The sequence below is a fragment of the Prunus avium genome, chromosome 3 (assembly GCF_965620075.1).
Source record: "Prunus avium chromosome 3, drPruAviu1.hap1.1, whole genome shotgun sequence".
Classification (NCBI taxonomy): domain Eukaryota; kingdom Viridiplantae; phylum Streptophyta; class Magnoliopsida; order Rosales; family Rosaceae; genus Prunus; species Prunus avium.
Genome location: NC_142286.1, coordinates 3,436,316 through 3,454,805, shown reverse-complemented (window position 1 = coordinate 3,454,805; position 18,490 = coordinate 3,436,316). Strand labels below are relative to the sequence as shown.

The 18,490-nt window shown below is 36.8% G+C and overlaps 3 protein-coding genes across 6 annotated transcripts; 1 reads left to right on the top strand and 2 right to left on the bottom strand.

Moving 5' to 3' along the window:
* Positions 1-3,827: 3,827 nt before the first annotated feature.
* On the bottom strand, positions 3,828-7,207 carry LOC110759451 (eukaryotic initiation factor 4A-11). Of its 2 annotated transcripts, none has more exons than XM_021961502.2 (5): positions 7,048-7,207; positions 5,636-5,705; positions 5,449-5,555; positions 4,759-5,189; positions 3,828-4,647 (listed from the first exon to the last, which is right to left on the bottom strand). In XM_021961502.2, the coding sequence occupies exons 2-5, from the start codon at positions 5,701-5,703 to the stop codon at positions 4,012-4,014; spliced, it is 1,242 nt and encodes a 413-aa protein (XP_021817194.1). In that variant the 5' UTR covers positions 5,704-5,705; positions 7,048-7,207; the 3' UTR covers positions 3,828-4,011. The 2 variants fall into 2 exon arrangements, with proteins under 2 accessions (XP_021817194.1, XP_021817195.1); XM_021961503.2 differs by having other exon boundaries at positions 5,636-5,708; positions 7,048-7,202.
* A 2,640-nt stretch (positions 7,208-9,847) lies between these two features.
* Positions 9,848-12,590, top strand: LOC110759479 (glycylpeptide N-tetradecanoyltransferase 1). 2 transcript variants are annotated; one of them, XM_021961538.2, is made up of 2 exons: positions 9,848-9,998; positions 10,784-12,590. In XM_021961538.2, the coding sequence occupies exon 2, from the start codon at positions 10,809-10,811 to the stop codon at positions 12,111-12,113; it is 1,305 nt and encodes a 434-aa protein (XP_021817230.1). In that variant the 5' UTR covers positions 9,848-9,998; positions 10,784-10,808; the 3' UTR covers positions 12,114-12,590. The 2 variants fall into 2 exon arrangements, with proteins under 2 accessions (XP_021817230.1, XP_021817231.1); XM_021961539.2 differs by having other exon boundaries at positions 9,859-9,998; positions 10,769-12,590.
* A 768-nt stretch (positions 12,591-13,358) lies between these two features.
* Positions 13,359-17,891, bottom strand: LOC110759500 (telomere repeat-binding factor 4-like). 2 transcript variants are annotated; one of them, XM_021961561.2, is made up of 7 exons: positions 17,591-17,891; positions 16,833-17,116; positions 16,017-16,101; positions 15,491-15,580; positions 15,054-15,339; positions 14,916-14,957; positions 13,359-13,855 (listed from the first exon to the last, which is right to left on the bottom strand). In XM_021961561.2, the coding sequence occupies exons 1-6, from the start codon at positions 17,738-17,740 to the stop codon at positions 14,926-14,928; spliced, it is 927 nt and encodes a 308-aa protein (XP_021817253.1). In that variant the 5' UTR covers positions 17,741-17,891; the 3' UTR covers positions 13,359-13,855; positions 14,916-14,925. The 2 variants fall into 2 exon arrangements, with proteins under 2 accessions (XP_021817253.1, XP_021817254.1); XM_021961562.2 differs by having other exon boundaries at positions 13,359-13,851.
* Positions 17,892-18,490: the final 599 nt, after the last annotated feature.

Below are 18,490 nucleotides of genomic sequence, written 5' to 3'. Positions count from 1 at the left end.
AAAGTTCATATTATTTCAACGAGGACACTGACTCCCTCCTTCCTGGAGGCCTTCCTGGATAAAGGCATTTTTACTTCTAGCAAATCACAGTTTAACACATATGACAAAAATAATTAATCAAAAACATAAAAATAAAAATCTCTATACACATGTCAAATTGTGATTGCACAAAAGTAGGAGTTCATGTTCAATAGAAAGAGGAAAGTATTTTCTTAACTGGGAAGAATTATATAAATCCACGATAATGAGGAGTTTTTAAGTTGCTTATCAAAAGATGCTTTCCCAAAATCTGGAGGAAGTGTATAATGAATATTTGTTGCAGTACTGATAATAGTGAGGCGTTACTTCATAAAGGAATTTGGGCTGTACAAATCCCTCCTTCAAATTCCAAGTTCGTCCCTTAGAGCATCTCAAGCGCAGGTCCAAAACTGGGCAAAAGGCCCCCCTCAACAGCCCAAGGCAGCTCCAGCGCTGCAGCCTGCAGCCCGGTTTAGCGTGGGTCCCACCAGCCCGGGCAAGCCCAAGGGCATGTTTCGCCTGGGCTTCAGCCCGAGTCTTGTGACGTCAGCACGCGGCATTTCAAATTGTTTTTACCGTTGGCGCGTGAATTACACGCGCCAATAGTAAAAAAAAATTTGACTTCCGCGTGCTGGCGTCAGCCCTGGCAGACTCCAACGGCTATGTGACACGTGTCGCAACCAAGGCTCTCCGATATGTTTTTTTTCCAGAAATCCGACGGTCCTCGTCAAAAAAATTGCAAAAAATATCGAAAAAATTCTGAATTTTTTTATAAAAAAAATACCAAAAAATTATGTATTTTTTCCCTATAAATACCTAACCATTTTATTCACTTTCCACACCAAATCTTCATACAAACTCATCTCCTTCAAATATTTTTCACTTTCCACACCAAATTTTCTACTACCAAATTTCATTTGTGCAAAAATACAAATGACATCTTCCATCGAAGCCGGAGGGTCGTGGACAAATGTTCGAAGAGGTCAAAATCTTGGCAACGAGGTAAAAAAAAATTAATTTCCGTTTTATTCAATTTAATGTCTTTATATATATGTATATTTCTTGCATTTCTAATTTCAATTTTTTAATAGATTACTCGAGGCAAAACAAAAAAGAGGAAAACCATTACACATGGCTCCTCAAGTGAACAATGCCCGCAGTCGGTTCCAGTGGTGCGTTCCGTGTCTGAAATAATGGCACTATTACGTCCTCCGAAGGAAAATACTCCCCCACGTCGTGATCCGGTGGAACCGCCTCCGCCAATGATTGAGTCGTTCTTGTACTCCATTGTGTCGGACTATGAGGACCGAGAATATTTCAATTGTATGATGAGTGAGATGTGAATTTTATAATAAATATGGACACGTGGCAACCGAAAATTTTATCCGAAAATTTTATCTTAAAAATGTTATCTTAAATTTTAAGTGAGAATTTTATAATAAATAGTGACACATGACAACGGAAAATATTATCTAAAAAGCTTATCAAAATTAATTATTTAAGTACAAAAAAATATGAAATAAAGTACAATGAATAGTATTTGCCTTAGACTTGCCCTAGACTTAGCCCTCATGGGTGGAACCACAAATGCAAGGGCTGACACTATTCATGTGAATAGTGGCAGCCCTTGCCCTAGACTTAGCCCTTATGGGTGGACATGCTCTTAGCGCTTACCGAATAAATCATTTGGCCATGTGGATTTATAAATCCTAAGAAAGCCCAAATACCTCGTCTAAATTCCCCATCCAAACAAACCATTATTATTTTTAAAATTCTCTCAACTCCAGCTCAGCTTCTTTTCTCATTTTCAAAATTTTCATATTTTGTTTTACTCAATCTAATTTAAAAATACTTGTGGTTATCTTCCACAACTGTCCTCTGTCATTGATATTGGTTTGAATTTGTTTTCTATATAATTATACCAGAAATATAAGTTTGAAAGTGCTGAGGGTGGGCAAGGAGGGCGATGGCCAAGGGCCTCGCATTTGTAGGGCTCCAAATTATATATATTATATAGGCAAAATTGTAGCAATGGTCCCTGGACTAAGACCAAACTTTACTTTTCGTCCCTCATATTGCTAAATTGTTACAGTGGTACTTTAATTATGCATCCACTTTCAGAAATCGTCCTTTCCGTCATCTTAGTCAACTTTTCCGTTAAAAATGAGGGTATATTTGTCTTTTCATGTGATCCATTCTTCTTTCCCCTTCTTTTCTCAGTTCTCAAAGAACAGAAATTGAGAACAAAATAGTTCACACCAAAGTTAATTTTTCTCTGGCAAAATTCTTCAGGTTGGTTTGTGGCTTTGATGGGTTTGTGGTTTGGACTGTTAGGATTGTGGCTTGGACTTGGGTCTGCAACTCTTGGCATCCTAGCCTCTCTCTCTATGCAAACAAACCAAGAGCCTTGCAGCCCCACTTGGACTGTTCGAATTTTCTTCTTGTTGTTGTTGTGCTTGTGGGTTTGTGGTGTTGATGGGTTTTGGGTCATTTGGGACTTGGTGTCTTTTGCGTCGCGGGGGGGCGTTTAGGAAGAAATCGAGGTGTCTGGGTGGATGGGGGGAAAGAAGAAATTTTGGGGAGGAGAGAGAGAGAGAGAGAGATATATATATATATATATATATATATACAGAAATTCTCTTATGCGGACATCCGGACGTTATTATCGTGCGGACACAGTGTATTTTGTACTACCCCTCTCTGTTTTCCTGCCTGTTTACAATAGGATCCGCACGATAATAACGTGCGGACATCCGGATAAGAGAATAACTGTATATATATATATGAGAAGACATTTTTTCCCATCCCAAGTATGCCACGTCATCATTTTTAAAGAAAAGTTGATTGAGATGATGGAAATGACAATTTATGAAAGTGGAGACATAATTAATGTACCATCATAACAATTTAGCAATATGATGTACAAAAAGTAAAGTTTGATCTTAGTCTAGGGACCATTGCTATAATTTAGCCTATTATATATGTACCCAGTTGAAGAATATGATTTTATAGGAGAATAATTTCAATAGTTTGGCATTTGGAGGCCCCAAATTTGATTACAAATATTTTTGAATAGTCCAAATGAAAATTATGTAATATAAGAACATCAATTGCATGTATTTAAGTATTTAATTGCCAAAAAGTATTTAATTGCTAAAAGTAGCAATCAATGAAAGAAAGCCAATAGGGACTAGAAATTCTTTTATTTATCCAAAAATTCTTGTTAGTAGATTATTTAGTGAGGAAATATGAAAGAGTGCAAATTATTTGTATCCTCATTCTTGTTTATTTTCAGATTGGGGCAATGATTATATGACCAATACTGGAGCAGTGTTTATTTATCCAAATTGTATTTAATTGCATGATTTTTTTTCCATGTTAGTTTATTATATTTAGGAGAATGAAAGAGAAATGGGCCTCATTTTCATTTCTAGCCTAGGGCAGGCCGGCCCTGGGTTTAGGTAAAGCCCTCTTATGCGTTCAAGTTTCTTTGTTTTTTTTTCTTGGAGAACAAAAATCCTCCTATCAAGATTAAGTTTTCCCTTCTTATCGGTGAGTTGTTAAAGGTTTAAAAATACAAAAGAAAATAAAAGACGGAAGAAATCTCACAAATAAATGACTAGTAACTTTTACGTAAGCAAATATATGCAACCATTAACATAGACAAAATTGTCAAGGTAAGCGCAAAATAACCCTCTTTTGTGTACTAAATTCTCAAGGTAAGAACAAAATAAGAGGTACAACAGAAAACTGTGACTGAAAACCAAAAAACAAAAAGCCAGAAGCACAGCCAAAGTATGAAACAGACATCCTAAAAGTCTTTTTTTATACTACGAAATCGAGCAAGAAGGCGCATACCATTAAACAGTTAGATATGTTTGACAGCATAAATTGATGAAAAAAACAAAATGACAAAAAAACATTAAAATAGTACTTTCAAAACAGGATAATGAAAATCTGCCTCAAAAAGAAAAGCAAAACAAAATCATCTCCTCAGAGCAGATCCGCGACATTCGATGGCAGCTCCTCAATGACCACATTGTAAAACCTCTGAATGTCATAGAGCATTCTCTCGTCATCCCTAGTCACAAAGTTAATGGCAACACCCTTCCTTCCAAACCTTCCACTTCGTCCAATACGATGAAGGTAATTCTCTGGTTGGGTTGGCAAATCATAATTTATGACGAGAGATACCTGCTGCACATCAATACCACGAGCCAAAAGATCAGTGGTTATGAGCACACGGGACGAGCCAGAGCGGAATTCACGCATGATAATGTCACGAGTGTTCTGGTCCATGTCACCATGAGTAGCTGAGACAGTGTGGTCACGGCTTCGCATCTTGTCAGTAAGCCAGTCCACCTTTCGCCTTGTATTAACAAAAATGACACTCTGGGTGATGGCCAGGGTCTCATACAGATCACAAAGTGTCTCAAGCTTCCATTCTTCTTTATCAACATTGACATAAAATTGCTTGATACCCTCAAGGGTGAGCTCGTCACGCTTCACCAAGATCCTCACAGGTTTGTTCATAAACTTCCTTGTGATTTCAAGGGCTTCAGGTGGCATTGTAGCAGAGAACACACCAACCTGAACTTTTGATGGCAGAAGCTGGAAAATGTCATAGATCTGACCACCAAAACATTCAAGTAGTTAGGATAATGAATATAAAAGGCTATCTAACTCTAAATGCCCAAATCAAGTAAAACGAATATCGAAACCACAATACAAATAACCAACCTGATCCTTAAAACCCCGAGAAAGCATTTCATCGGCCTCATCCAACACAAACATCTTGATGTAATCTGGACGAAGAGACTGCCTCCGCAACATGTCAAACACACGGCCAGGGGTTCCAACAACAACATGAACACCAGCTTGAAGAATGCGCTGATCCTCACGAACACTTGTCCCACCTACACAGGCATGAACCTTCACGCCAAGATAGTCACCAAGTGCTCGCATAACCTTCTCAATCTGCTGTGCCAACTCCCTGGTAGGTGCCAAAACCAAAGCCTGGCACTGGACCACAGCATAATCAAGTTGCTGCAAAATTCCAGAGCAGAAGGTTGCAGTTTTTCCGGTTCCAGACTGAGCCTGTTGAATCACATCGAGGCCTTTGCAGAATGGAACAATTCCCCTTTGCTGAATTGCAGAAGGCTTCTCAAAACCTTCAGAAGATAAACAAGATTATACACTTGAAACATATAGGATATGTACAGATGAATATAACTACAAAGAAAAAAGGTATTCTCATTCCCTATTGCAAAAAGTAATAATGAAAATTCAGAAGTTGCAAAGCAGAATATTAGAAATAATATCTATGTATTCCTTCCCCACTGGGATATATCATGACTTATGACAACTTCACAATTGAAAACGATTGAATCAAACAAATGACAACCACATAATGAACTTTGCTATACCTACCGTAAGCATAAATTCCCCTCAGAAGATTTTCTTGCAACCCCATGGAATCAAAACTTTCATAAACCTCATCATATGATGTGAAAAACTCTTGTCCATCAGTTGAGAGCCTACAACAAATAAACTTGTCAAAACATTGTATACGGTGAAATCTAATCGTAAGCATTGGATCTTCAGAAAGGAAACTTACAATTCACTCATTTTAGTGTCATATTGCTTTGCATCAAACTGTGATCCTTCGGGTGCAACACCTGCCATGACTGCTGAAAGAAAACCATTTGTAACTTTAAGGTTCCATAATACCCAAAAGAACACTATCTTGAAGACTCATAGAATAAAGTCATACAAATAAAATAAGGAGACAGATTATGTGCACTTATTACACTGTCCACAATACATATGGAACTGCAAAGGTTTATAAAGATGGCTTGAAAGAATACTAATTAAAAATAATGTGACAGAAGAGCCAAGCTTGTTAACCAAACAAAGAGGACGACAAGCATTGACTCCTGTTTTAATTTTTGGAGAAGCTGTTTTAATGGGGCGATGTCCTTCTGCTATCCAGAGAATGAACCCACAAGCACACAGACACCGATTTGCCCACTCCTCCAAATATCAACAAGATTCAAGCACTTCCATATCAAACAAGACGCCTTGAAAGAACATTTATTCAGAATATGTCACAGAAGGGCCAAACTTGCTAACCAAACAAAGAGGACAACAAGCATTAACTACTTTTTGGAGAAGCTGTTTGAAAGGGCATGTGTCCATCAACTATCGATAGAATAAACCCACAAGCAAACAGACATCGCTTTGCCCACTCCCCCAAATCTTAACAAGGTTCAAGCACCACCATATCAAACAAATAATTTGACGAAAGGTAACAAATAATAAGCCTCTTCATCTAAGCATAAGAAGGTCAAACCGATAATTACATTATTCAGGAAATCAGCTTTAACAATCAAATCGAGAAATTACAGTACAATTCTTTGGATGTCAGAAAAGAAAAACATTAAGTTATAAACTCTTCGCCCCCAACTCCTAGACAACACAATTTCTTTACACCAACACGTGGAAATAAAAATCTTGCGTTGCGTTTCAACATAGAAACAAGGTGGCCAAGGAAACATACAGACTGTGGGCAGAGTATCCTAATACCTATTTCACCATAAATTTAGCTGTCCTTCAATTACATAAAAGCCCCACAGAGAGTCATATCAATGAAACAATATGAACTGTCACTTTCCACACTAACTAGCTACACAAACATTGATCACTCGCTGATGGGCTGCTGAGAAAACTGAAGAATCCTTCAATTTCATGCTCAAATTGGTTCCCAGAACGATAAAACCCACAAATAGTTCCCCCTAATTTCTCGATAACCAAACAGAGTACCATTAAAATCCATCCGTAACAGAGAAAAATAAGAACTTGCACACCAATCAAGCACATGGATCTAGATCCAGAACGCAAAGAAAAACATACGAATTCACCATCAAAACAAAGACTTTATCCACAAAAATCAATCAACTTAAAATTCCCCCATCACATATATACGAATATGAATGAACATGTATGAGACAGAAAGAAAGAGAAAGCGACCTGATGATGTTGATGAGCGCTAGAGAGAAAAAAAACAGAGGAGAATAGTAAGTTGCTAAAAGAGAGCTAGGGTTTCCCAAACTCCTCGGATCTGCGCCGTGGAGTTTGAAAGTAGGCGAGTGTTAAAAAGAGGCTGCGTTTATACTCTCACTCTGTTTTAGGTTTTAGGTTATGGTGTTTCCCGCTTGAAATTCCATATATACCCTTGGGCTTCCTCTCTTATCACCAGCTCCCGGGGCCCGTTTGGTCACTCGGAAATTTGTGTCCAACAAGTAAAAGAAAACTTTGCAAGTAGTTTACCACTTAAACTTTGCCGTGGTGACGGTGGGATTTTATTTATTTTACTCAAATGGGGGATGGCTACTTGATTTTCTCTTCAATTATTTTGCTTGTAGGACACAAATTTTCTCTTAAATTCTTATTCATCCTGAAATCGATTCATAATAATCTTGACAATCGGTATCATCTAAGGATAGAAAGTCAACAAAACTTCTAGTATAGACCGATGTAACATGTCTTCATAATAATAGTAAGATAAGATAAATTTTCTTAAAATGATCTCATTGATCTTTTATGTCAATATATATCCTTGAGTTTTTAGATCACATGATGAGAGAGCTAAGCACATAAATATAAATATGGGCGGAGCCATTAATTTCTTTTTAGTGTGGTCTATAATCTTTCTTTTCATTTACGGAGTTGTTGGAATAGGACAGGCTAATATAATATGAAATAGAGTGGGCTAATTTTCACTAAACTTCTTAAAAATAAAGACTGAATTGTTGTTATTCTAAATATTTGGACTAGTCTAGAGCTCACTCTAGTCTAAGGTGGCTTCATCCTGTAAAGTATCCACTAGTGTAATGATTTGGAGCAATTGTTCTTCCAGATTAGGTCATGGGTTCGAGTCCTAACATCCATGTAGTATGTATGAATTTATTATATTATCGCCTCTTTCAATAAAAAAAATCCTTAAAACAAAAAAACAAAAAAAAAACAAGTGCCTCCACCCCTTGAATATAATTTTGTTGGGGTTGTCGCATAGAAGTTTATTTTCCCCTAATAATGAATGTGTAACCTACTACTATTTGTCTAATTTCACAACGCATGCAATGTCAATGTGAAAAGCTCATATAAATCTTTCTTCAACTAAAATGTACAAATAAAATGTTATATTTCTATAATTATCATTTGATTTAGTGTAACATAATTTCCACCATATTAAAAAAAACTCCTCAATTTTGAACTCCGTTTAATATATTTTTCTAAAATTCATACATTTTTAATTAGAAGTGCAAAAGACCAAAGTTAAAAAGGAAAGGCCGAGGATTCTCAATAATTAAGTAAAAGGAGAGATATTCAAACCACCAAAGTATTATAGATAAACATTAAATCATAGTGGAATTTGAAAACTTACATCCAATGTGGAATGTAACCTTTTTTTCAATAAAAAACGACGTGGAAAACAGGAAAAAGCCGGTGCTTTTTTGGTGCCTTGTGTTTTGTGGCCAAGTGCAAAGCATCATATAAGAGTCAGCCACCATTATTATGTGCATTTTTTTGTAAGAAATATTTATTTGACTCGACAGACCAACTTGTCATATGTTCAGCCACATCATTATGCCAATATCAAATAAATCCGAAGAGTTGTTCCATAGTGAGGATGCCATATATGGATCACAGATGTGTATTTTCATATTAGTCATATGATTCGTCTGAATAGTAATTTCACTTAAATTTAATGAAATAATATCGTGGCTAATATAAAAGTTAACATGAGCAATCCATATATGGCGCCCCTCACTATCGAATTTTGCCAAATGGGAATCAAATTTCCACTTTGGATTTCCTGGTTACTATTATATTGGGTTTCCAATAATGCAAAGCCATTGATTTGTTCTAGGTCTCCGTTATGATGTTAAATTGTGATTTCTTAGCAAACTAGTTAACCAAAAGGTATTTTGTGGGCTAACGGGTTATAGTCCAGTGGAAAAGGGTATTGATTTGTAGACTAATGGTGTCAAGTTCGAACCTTCATAACACCTTAACAATGTGTGAGAAAACCCCTCCCCCAATATCATTTGTATTATAAAAATTAAAAAAAACAATTGGTGTTCAAACTACCTTCCGAACTTTAACCCCAACAAGACTATTTTTTTCACCACATATTCCTCATCCTGGTTTCAAGCCCTTTTTCCATTTTCCTCAAGATTCTCCTAAAATCTATTGTTATGGAATGCATATTGAAGATTTGATCACATTCATGTTTTATCTATTGAGCTCTAATTGGAGGGTCTAGCTAGTGGTGTTGTTGGATCAACATTCTATTGGAGGATTAACAAGAGGGTCTTACCTTACTGCCAAGGAATGTACCCCTAAATTTCCCATAGAGACTAGTGTAGTTTCCTCTAATTATTGACTAGGAAATATAGTTTGAACATCTACATTTTCACTTGTTTTAATCTTTTGAAACAACTATACAACCTCATAAAAAAGGAAGAATCACAACATAAAATCTTGAGGAAAAAATAAAGAAATTTGAACATAGAACATTGTGTGCAAAAATAAATACTCATAATCACTTAGGGTTCATTTGTAAGCCAAAATCACTTTTAGGGAAAAACGCTCCCCATTTGCTTTTCTATTTTCTTTTATTTTTTGTTTGGTCATTTTTTTGAGGTATAATTATAACTAAATTTTCCATGAAAATTTGGAGCGAATCGAATTAATCAATCAATCAATCAATCAATCAATAACAATACGCACCCGTACACAATGACAAATTTGCCCATCAGTCAAGTTTAAAATTGCATACGATCGAGCGACTCTATAGCATCTATCATCTATGACACACCCTCTTCGACTTCTCCAAAGCTCCTCTCTCTCTTGAAACCCTAGATCGAGCTCTGATAGATCGGCTCCAAACTTTACGGTGATTACAGAAACTTCAGGTAACAGTTCATCCTTTTATAAAATAAAAATATATATGTTTAATTTCTGTTTCTCTGCTTTCGGAAAATAAAATAGAAAAGAAAATCTGAATTAGTAGCAGCGTAGTATTCCCTGTTGTATTTTCTGGTTTTGGTATGGGTTTAGAGAAATGAGAAGCAAAATTGGTTATAATTGTGGCTGAATTCGTAGTAAAACGGTGCCTTCTAGTGATTATTGGGGATTTTCTGATCATTCTGCTGCTTAGATCGTCCAGGCATTCTGTCTCTCAACATGTTTGGTTGCTGAGAAAATTAAGGGAACGCAGGGAAAATCAAGATTCACTATCGATCCAGGAAAGTCATGTGGGAATATTGAGCTAAGAAGAGAATAATATAAAGAAATTGAAATTTGGTTTCTCGGATGTGTTTAGTGTGAGAAAAAAAGAAGAGAAAACAGAATGGAAATGGAAAACTAGTTTCAAGTAACTTAGATAGTTATTCCTGGCTTGTTTAACTTAATTATTATTTTTTTCAAAGAAGCATTGAGTCAGTGCAGTATGGTTAAATTAGGATGATATTAGTTGTTTTTTAGGTTTTTACAAAACTGGAAAAAAGAGAGGAAAATGAAGTCCTCATTGGTCATCCCAGTTAAGCAGATATATATTGTTGTAACTGAAAGTATATATATATATTTGTTAGCAGTTAACAAGCTTAGGTGAGGATTCTTTTTTATGATGTCTATTGGCGCAAAAAGAAAAAGAAATATGTTGTTGAATAATGAGTTGGTTTAGTTATTTGTCCTTCAGGCTGTCTTCTTAAAACTAGTTCAAAATGGTTGATAGCAACCCAACTTCTGGATCACCTGAAGACACTCCAAACCCCAATCCTGATGGAAATGCACCCTCTGAGAATGACCTTACACTTGATTCTCTATCCCGAAAGGTTCAAGAATCTCTCTCTATTGGAAAGAAACATAAATTTTGGGAAACCCAACCTGTTGGGCAATTCAAGGACCTCGGGGACAACAGTTTGACTGAAGGTCCAATTGAGGACCCAACACCATTATCTGAAGTCAAACAGGAACCGTACAAACTTCCTAATCTCTATGAATGGACCACATGTGATATAGACTCTGAAGAGATGTGCACTGAGGTCTATAACCTTCTTACAAATAACTATGTTGAGGATGATGAGAACATGTTTAGATTTAATTATTCTAAGGAATTTCTTCGTTGGGCGCTACGGCCTCCAGGTTATTTCAGGAGTTGGCACATTGGTGTCCGGGTCATAAGTTCAAAGAAGTTGGTTGCCTTCATTACTGGTGTTCCTTCTAGAATCCGGGTTCGTAATGATGTTGTTACCATGGCAGAGATTAATTTCTTATGTGTTCATAAGAAGCTTAGATCAAAGAGACTTGCTCCTGTTATGATCAAAGAGGTGACTAGGAGGGTTCACTTGGAGAATATATGGCAAGCTGCTTATACTGCTGGTGTTGTTCTCCCTACGCCTATATCAACTTGCCAATATTGGCACAGATCTTTGAATCCAAAGAAGCTGATTGATGTTGGGTTCTCCAGACTTGGTGCAAGAATGACAATGAGTCGAACAATCAAACTTTACAAGTTACCAGAGTCAACAGTCACCCCAGGGTTCAGAAAAATGGAGCTCCATGATGTTCCTGCAGTTACACGGCTACTTAGGGATTATTTGAGCCAGTTTGTTGTTGCACCTGATCTTGATGAAAACGACGTGGAGCACTGGCTTCTTCCAAAGGAGAATGTTGTGAACAGTTATCTAGTTGAAAGTCCAGAAACTCATGAAATCACTGATTTCTGCAGTTTTTACACTCTTCCTTCGACTATCCTTGGCAGTCAGAATTATTCGTCTTTAAAAGCAGCTTATTCCTATTATAATGTTTCGACAAAGACGCCTTTGCTACAGTTGATGAATGATGCTCTTATTGTTGCAAAGCGCAACGATTATGATGTTTTCAATGCATTGGATGTCATGCAAAATGAATCATTCTTGAAGGAACTAAAATTTGGGCCAGGTGATGGTAAGCTTCATTATTATCTCTACAATTATCGGATCAGAAGTGCATTGAGACCGTCGGAGCTCGGGCTTGTGCTCTTATAAATCTGAGCCCTGATATTTGGATTGTGGCGTCAACTAGGAGCCACTTTAGGTTATTTGTGCTCATAATATTGATTGTGAGGTTGCATTGTTTGTGGGATACCACTCCTTCAGATTCTTAGGTTGTCTGCCAGTCGAGCAATTTTGTGAAAGTTTCTTTGGTGGAATTTCTATTGTTAAGACCCAAAGAATACTGAAATGCTGACTGGCTGTTAGTCTTTCCATGAATTTCATTTGATGTGGACTTTGATTCGAGGCATGTTTATTTGGGCCAGGCACAATTCAGACTAGTTCGATTTCGTCCATTTATTGGTTGGTTTGGTTTTGACAACGCGGGGAGATGAAGATGAAGATGGTAATGGACTAGATGAAGTAAAATGCGGAAAAATGCACCGATTTTAAATGTAGAGACTCATCGAGGGAGGGTAAGATTGAGAGATGAGAGGGGGAGCAATTGATTATCCAGAGTGGTTTTATTAATTTAGTGCATGCAATCTCATATTTATTCATTCAACCAACGAATAATAACTTGACACACAACAATAATGTCATTAAAATAATCCACAATTTGATTCGGTTCGATTTATCAACTGATAACTTTTCTTGTGTTAATTTGGTCGATTTGATGGGTTATAAAATGCCCAACCCTGTCACCCCTGGATAATTGTCGCTCCATCAACAAAAGTAGCTTGTTTGGTGATGTTCCTATTCTTATAAGTTTCATTTCCGATTTAATCTTATCTTACAAATTGTCTGACAATTCTCAAAACCAAACATGATCCTAACGGGTGTATTCAATTGAGATTTTAATAATATTATAAACAAGTCTTGTGGTATTCAATTAAGACTTTTAATTGATATAAACAAGTTTTATGGTAGTCCATTAAGACTATTAGGATTTTTAAAGAAGAGTTACCAAATCTAGTGGTATTCAATCAAGACTTTAAACAAGTAACTAAAAAGTCATATAGTATTTAAAAACTTGCTAATTTCAAAGGATTCTTTTAAATGTGGAATTGTGTGGAATTTTTTAGTGGGAACTATAAATATCAAACCCCATCTCAAATCTCACCCTAAACCGTCGGATTTTTTGTGTGAGATTTTTTTCTCTGCTGGCGTTGAAGATTTCATCAACCCATGTGCTCGGCATATAGTTGTCTCTGCTCCAAAAGCCAAAGAACTTGTGGTGAAGATGGAGGTATAATAATAACCTGACTTTTCTTCATGTTGATGAACGGGCTTGCTTGCTTTTAAATAGAAGAAATGTTTCTGGATATTAATAAAACAAACAAAATTAAATCCACAATGTGTTTTTGGCAGCAATACACTCCTTTCCATGAACATGTTGCTTCTCATGAAAGCTGGCAAATGGAGCAACTCGGTAGTTTTGTAAGCAAAGAAACCGCAAGGTGAAGCTATTATTGGTGATAGGTCTTTCACCTAAATTGTTTCCTAATGTGATTCATTACACTTGAGTTGTGTGGAAGAATCTATTTACAAGGTCCCTGGTGGACATGGTGGGCTGTTGTGCAACCCCTTGGAGCCGCCCACCACCTGTTTGATGGGAAACTCCAAAGAGCTTCCCCATTTTGTGCAGCAGCAGCAGTTGCTGCATGGAGCCGCCCACCACCTGACGGGAAACTCCAAAGAGCTTCCCCATTTTGAGCAGCAGCAGCAGTTGCCGCATGGAGCCGCCCACCACCTGCTTGGAAGCTCGCTGATAACTTGGACTGTTAGCTAGCTAGCTAGGACGAAGAACAATATGAAATCATTAGATGGACAATCCTTTATTTAGAATAATGAAAATCTAATAATAATGAAGTTAAATTCAAGGAACTTTTATAGTTGATTTCAACATGTTTGAGAGCCTTTTGATCTGTCACTTTAGAAAATCCCAGTTCATATTTGTCTCTTTCTAGGTAAAATTGGCCTCACTGCATGTATATATAGAAGTGCCAAACAAATCACATGCATTACTCAGGAACTCACATACTGTGTTGTGGACATCTTCTCTCATTAATTTTCCTACAAATAGGTTAACAGGACATCTATAAATGGTGGGTGACATGGCACTAGTACCCTAACAGAGCACAATGTGCTCCATCATGGCTGTGATTATAGTCCTGCATAATGGATCTTGTCACTTGTGGTTGCTTAATCCAAGTCATGGTGGACCACAAGAGTGGAGAGGTGTAGTCATGCCATGAACAAGAGGCTAACTCTAAATAGGGATGATGATGGATAGTTAAATCCATGTGGTCCTTTCAAATCTTATAAATCCTATGATATAAATCTTTCAAAATCCATAAGTAAAAAATCTTGATTATAGAAATCCATAAATCAAATCCTATAAGTCATTATATTCTGCATAAATCCACTAGACTTTTTTTTATCCCTAAATAGTCTTTTAAAATCCCAATTGAATACATATTGGAAATGAGCCTCTGCCTATTCTTTTGATATCGTCAACTAGATAGAAAGGGAATGCTAAAAAGCCCTAATTAAACCATGTCCACGCTTTTAATCTTCCCAGTTCCTAATGGGCATGTAACATTGAACCAACCCTAGACTTCGAGCAGCTAGAGTACACAAGTCAAACAGACAAAAACACCTAGGCAAACACCTTACAAGCAGATAGCTGTAGGTTGAATCCAGGCACACTCAAAACACCATCCAAATGGAATTGACTTCTGGTATAACAGCATACTAATGCATTTTCATGAAAAGGAAGGAGCTTAAACTGTGTGATTGGATCAACGAATTTACATACGGATAAGTTACAAGGAATCCACTAATCAGACTTACAGTTGATGACCTACGCCAAGGTGACAACTTCACCACGTGAACCTGTAAGATTGAAACAAACGTTATGAAGGTAAGACGGATCAAGATAATGGAAAGACTAACAATGACTAAAGTAAGCATATGCGTTTCCGACATTACATCGTTCATAAATCTCTTCAATTAGCTGTAAAACTGACTCATTATCTTCTGTCATCTTTGAAATCCTGTCTGCTTCCTTCATTGCTACAGCAGCCACAAAGGATTTCTCTTCAGCGTCTGCAAGTTTATAGGCAGCAGTTTCAGCTGCATCCTGCACTGTTTCAGTAAATGTCATTGACCCAGAATTCTGCAATTTCCGGGGCCTAATATCCCTATGATTTCGCGTGGGTGTAGGTGTTTTTGTTCCAAATGTTGCATCTTTTTTTAACTTGTAGCCATTTTGCACCTACATTTAGGAGGAAGGGAAATCTCAGAATGTTTAAGCATCATTAGAGTGTCGTATAATTGGGAACAAAATTTTGACAGGACAGAAGCACTCAACATAGCAACATAGAGAAATGTTAGAAAGAAAATAGAAGTACTAAAAAATCATAAACCTTTTCCAGTTTTCCTTGTGAAACAAGCCTTCTCAACCTTGGACCCAATAACCTTCTGAAATTTGGTGGTACGGGTACCTCATGCCTTTGCTGCAGTATGTTTATCAAGACAGTCACCATCTTTCTTGTACTAAGATGAAATTTAAAAAGACAGCTAGAGATTAATTGCTAACTCAAAAATACAAGTGAGAGGCAAGGAGTCAGCAACTGTGCCATTCTGCTGCTCAGATAAAGAAATATGAAGTCAACTGGTAACCCCATGGAAGGTGAATGAAACTAACATATACCTTCCCAACCTTACACAGCTCGAGTCTTTGGTTCAGGCAACAAAATTTTAATTTTAAATATATGGTGAGTTGAAAAGATTCATGCAATGCAGGATTCTTCCCATCATAATTCCTTTACATTTCAGCAGCAGGGTTCCCAACTAAGCTACGAATATTCCATAAGCTAATACAGTTTTTTCAGAATAAATGGATTTGATAAGATATTTTTAATAACACATAACAAAAGACCTCTTTCTGACCTCAATAAAGTTAAGAATGGCACCTAAATCAGATCCATTCATATCTTTCATCGTTGAAAGGGCCTGGAAAATCATTGGATCGTACCTGTTGAACATAGTTTTAAAAAATAAAATAAATAAAGAATGGATCAAGTACCTTGAAGATACCTCAAACAAAAACCTATCCATAAGGCAGAAGAATTACATTAACAAGTGTGGCTATCAACTCTAAAAAAAAACAGAATAATTTTAGAATGGTTAAGACAGTAAATAGCACAGTTTTAACTTGTGATAAATAATGGAACAATCAAACTAACGAACAAACTAAATTTCGATTTCTATCACAATAGAGGTTGCACGATTGCATCTATATCATACAAACATGCTGGATCTGTAGTAAATAGCTCATTTCCTCCTACCATACTATATCATAATACACAAAAGGTCAACGCTGGCTCTATCTAGTTTAAGAAATTTAGACAGCTTTGACATTTTCAAAGATCTCTAATGCCCCCTTAAACTGTGTTTCAACCCAGTCCAAGAGAAGCAAACGTATTTCAATTCTTAATTCAAGTTGTCTGAAAAGAGGAAAATTGAAAGAGCTCTGCTCAGCAGCATATTGGGATTCAGGAATATATCCCTCCATCTTTGGCAACCATAATCTAAAATGTTTTATAAGACATACCGTACATTTCTAGACTTTCTACTACAATTTAAACACAGTCAAAAACATCATGTTTATTTAAAACGCGGTCTAAAAAAAAAAAGCAGTATCAACAAGAAATATGTAACACAGTTTCTATCGACTGACAACATAAGGATCAGAAAAACACGCACTGTGAAGCACTTTTCAATTCTGGTGCGCTATTAACCGCATCGTCCATCATGGCATCAGGAGATGCATTGGGACAAACTGAAGCAGGAGATGCATTGGGACGAGCTGACGCAGGAGATGAATTGGGAGGAGCTGAAGCAGGAGATGCATTGGGACGAACCGAAGCAGTAGGAGCAGAGTTCTGAACAAGGTGATGGGCAGCCGCACAATTTTTTACCTTTGTACCCCTTGGTCTGTCCTTAGAACCATGTCCAGAAGTACTAACACTCAAGTTCCTCCACTTATCCTGATACAAGAGCAAAAATGAGACAAGTAAACAGCTTTTTTTTCTTTTTCGAAAAACAAAAAAAAAAAACAAAAGAAGGGACCAAACAGCAAAAATGAGACAAGTAAACAGCATTTGAAAACCATCATATGTTAAAAACGAAAGAAGAGACCAGAGAGAGTCACATTTTACGGGCTACTTCAATTCCATGAAGCTTTACAGCAGCAGCCAATACAAAACATAACCAAATGCACATTGGACAAAACCAAACCTAGGGTTTCTTTCCCTCTGTTTTCTAAGCAGGAAATTACATATTTCTCAGAACTTGAATTAATTATCTATCTGTCTAACAGTTCAATCAACCACCACCAATTCAGCTTTCACAAAACCAAAATTTTTATTTATTTATTAATTTTAAAACTTGTCAACACAAACAAAAACAAAAACAGAGGGAAAGAGGGAAGTAAGTGGCAATATATGTAAATAGGAGGGAACCTTGAGGTCGATATTGGAGCGGTGTATTAGGACACGGGCAAATTCGGGATCTTTGAGAATGTTCTTCCACTTGCCCGGGCCGTGCTTTGCAACTCCGGCCAGTAGGCCTTCTTCCTCCTCCGCCGTCCATTTTTGCTTTTGGTTTCCCATTATACGTTCCTTCTCTCTCTCTCTCTCTCTCTCTCTCCCCCCTCAAAGCTCTCTCCCTGTTCTCTGTCTAAAGCCCTCTCTCTCTCTCTCTCTCTCACTCACTCTGTCTCTCTCTTAAACAGTTTTCGAGGGAAGAGGACGACATCTGTCTCTCTCCCGCTTCCCGTGTCCTTTCGTTTATTTGGATAAAGCCCATGTTAGAAGATCGATGTCTTGATGGGCCCAGACACGCAACATTATACTTTGCGGCCCAATAATTCTTTATAAATTCAAATGGCCCCCAATTATTTTTATTTTATAAATTAAAAAAAAAACTACTTTTCACAAGTGTGGAAGGTTTGTTGGTTTGGTCAAAGATATGGATTTTGGCTCTTTAAAGCTATGAAGGTCTAATATGAGGAGCTTAAACAAATGGTTAGCTTAAATTTTAAAATTATCCCTCAACAAAAATTAAAAAAAAAACTATAGTTTTATGCAAAATCTGAAGGTCCACTCCATTATTTGGTTCAAATATATAACTTGATGATGCTCCTTTCACACTAGAATTGGCATTTCAAATTAGAGTAAGGAATGCACATTTCATTCATACAATTCACTTTACTCTCAAATATTTCAACTTCCAAAACTCATACCTTGATAAGGAGCATGTGACTCTAAATTTAAGTTCCGAAATTGAACTTGAATCAACATACCAAACCAAGAACCCTAGAAACAAACTAATTTTTAGTACTCAATGAAACGAGACTTAAA

What these genes read in the sequence shown, in the direction of transcription:
- LOC110759500 (XM_021961561.2), bottom strand. Translation starts at nt 17,740, where the DNA reads ATGGGAAACCAAAAGCAAAAATGGACGGCGGAGGAGGAAGAAGGCCTA. An exon ending in CCATTCTTAACTTTATTGAG is followed by an intron (nt 15,581 to 16,016) that starts GTCAGAAAGAGG and finishes AACATACTGCAG; the next exon opens with CAAAGGCATGAGGTACCCGT. An exon ending in CACAAGGAAAACTGGAAAAG is followed by an intron (nt 15,340 to 15,490) that starts GTTTATGATTTT and finishes TCCTAAATGTAG; the next exon opens with GTGCAAAATGGCTACAAGTT.
- LOC110759479 (XM_021961538.2), top strand. Translation starts at nt 10,809, where the DNA reads ATGGTTGATAGCAACCCAACTTCTGGATCACCTGAAGACACTCCAAAC.
- LOC110759451 (XM_021961502.2), bottom strand. Translation starts at nt 5,703, where the DNA reads ATGGCAGGTGTTGCACCCGAAGGATCACAGTTTGATGCAAAGCAATAT. An exon ending in GAGGGGAATTTATGCTTACG is followed by an intron (nt 5,190 to 5,448) that starts GTAGGTATAGCA and finishes TATCTTCTGAAG; the next exon opens with GTTTTGAGAAGCCTTCTGCA. An exon ending in CTCGGGGTTTTAAGGATCAG is followed by an intron (nt 4,648 to 4,758) that starts GTTGGTTATTTG and finishes TTTGGTGGTCAG; the next exon opens with ATCTATGACATTTTCCAGCT.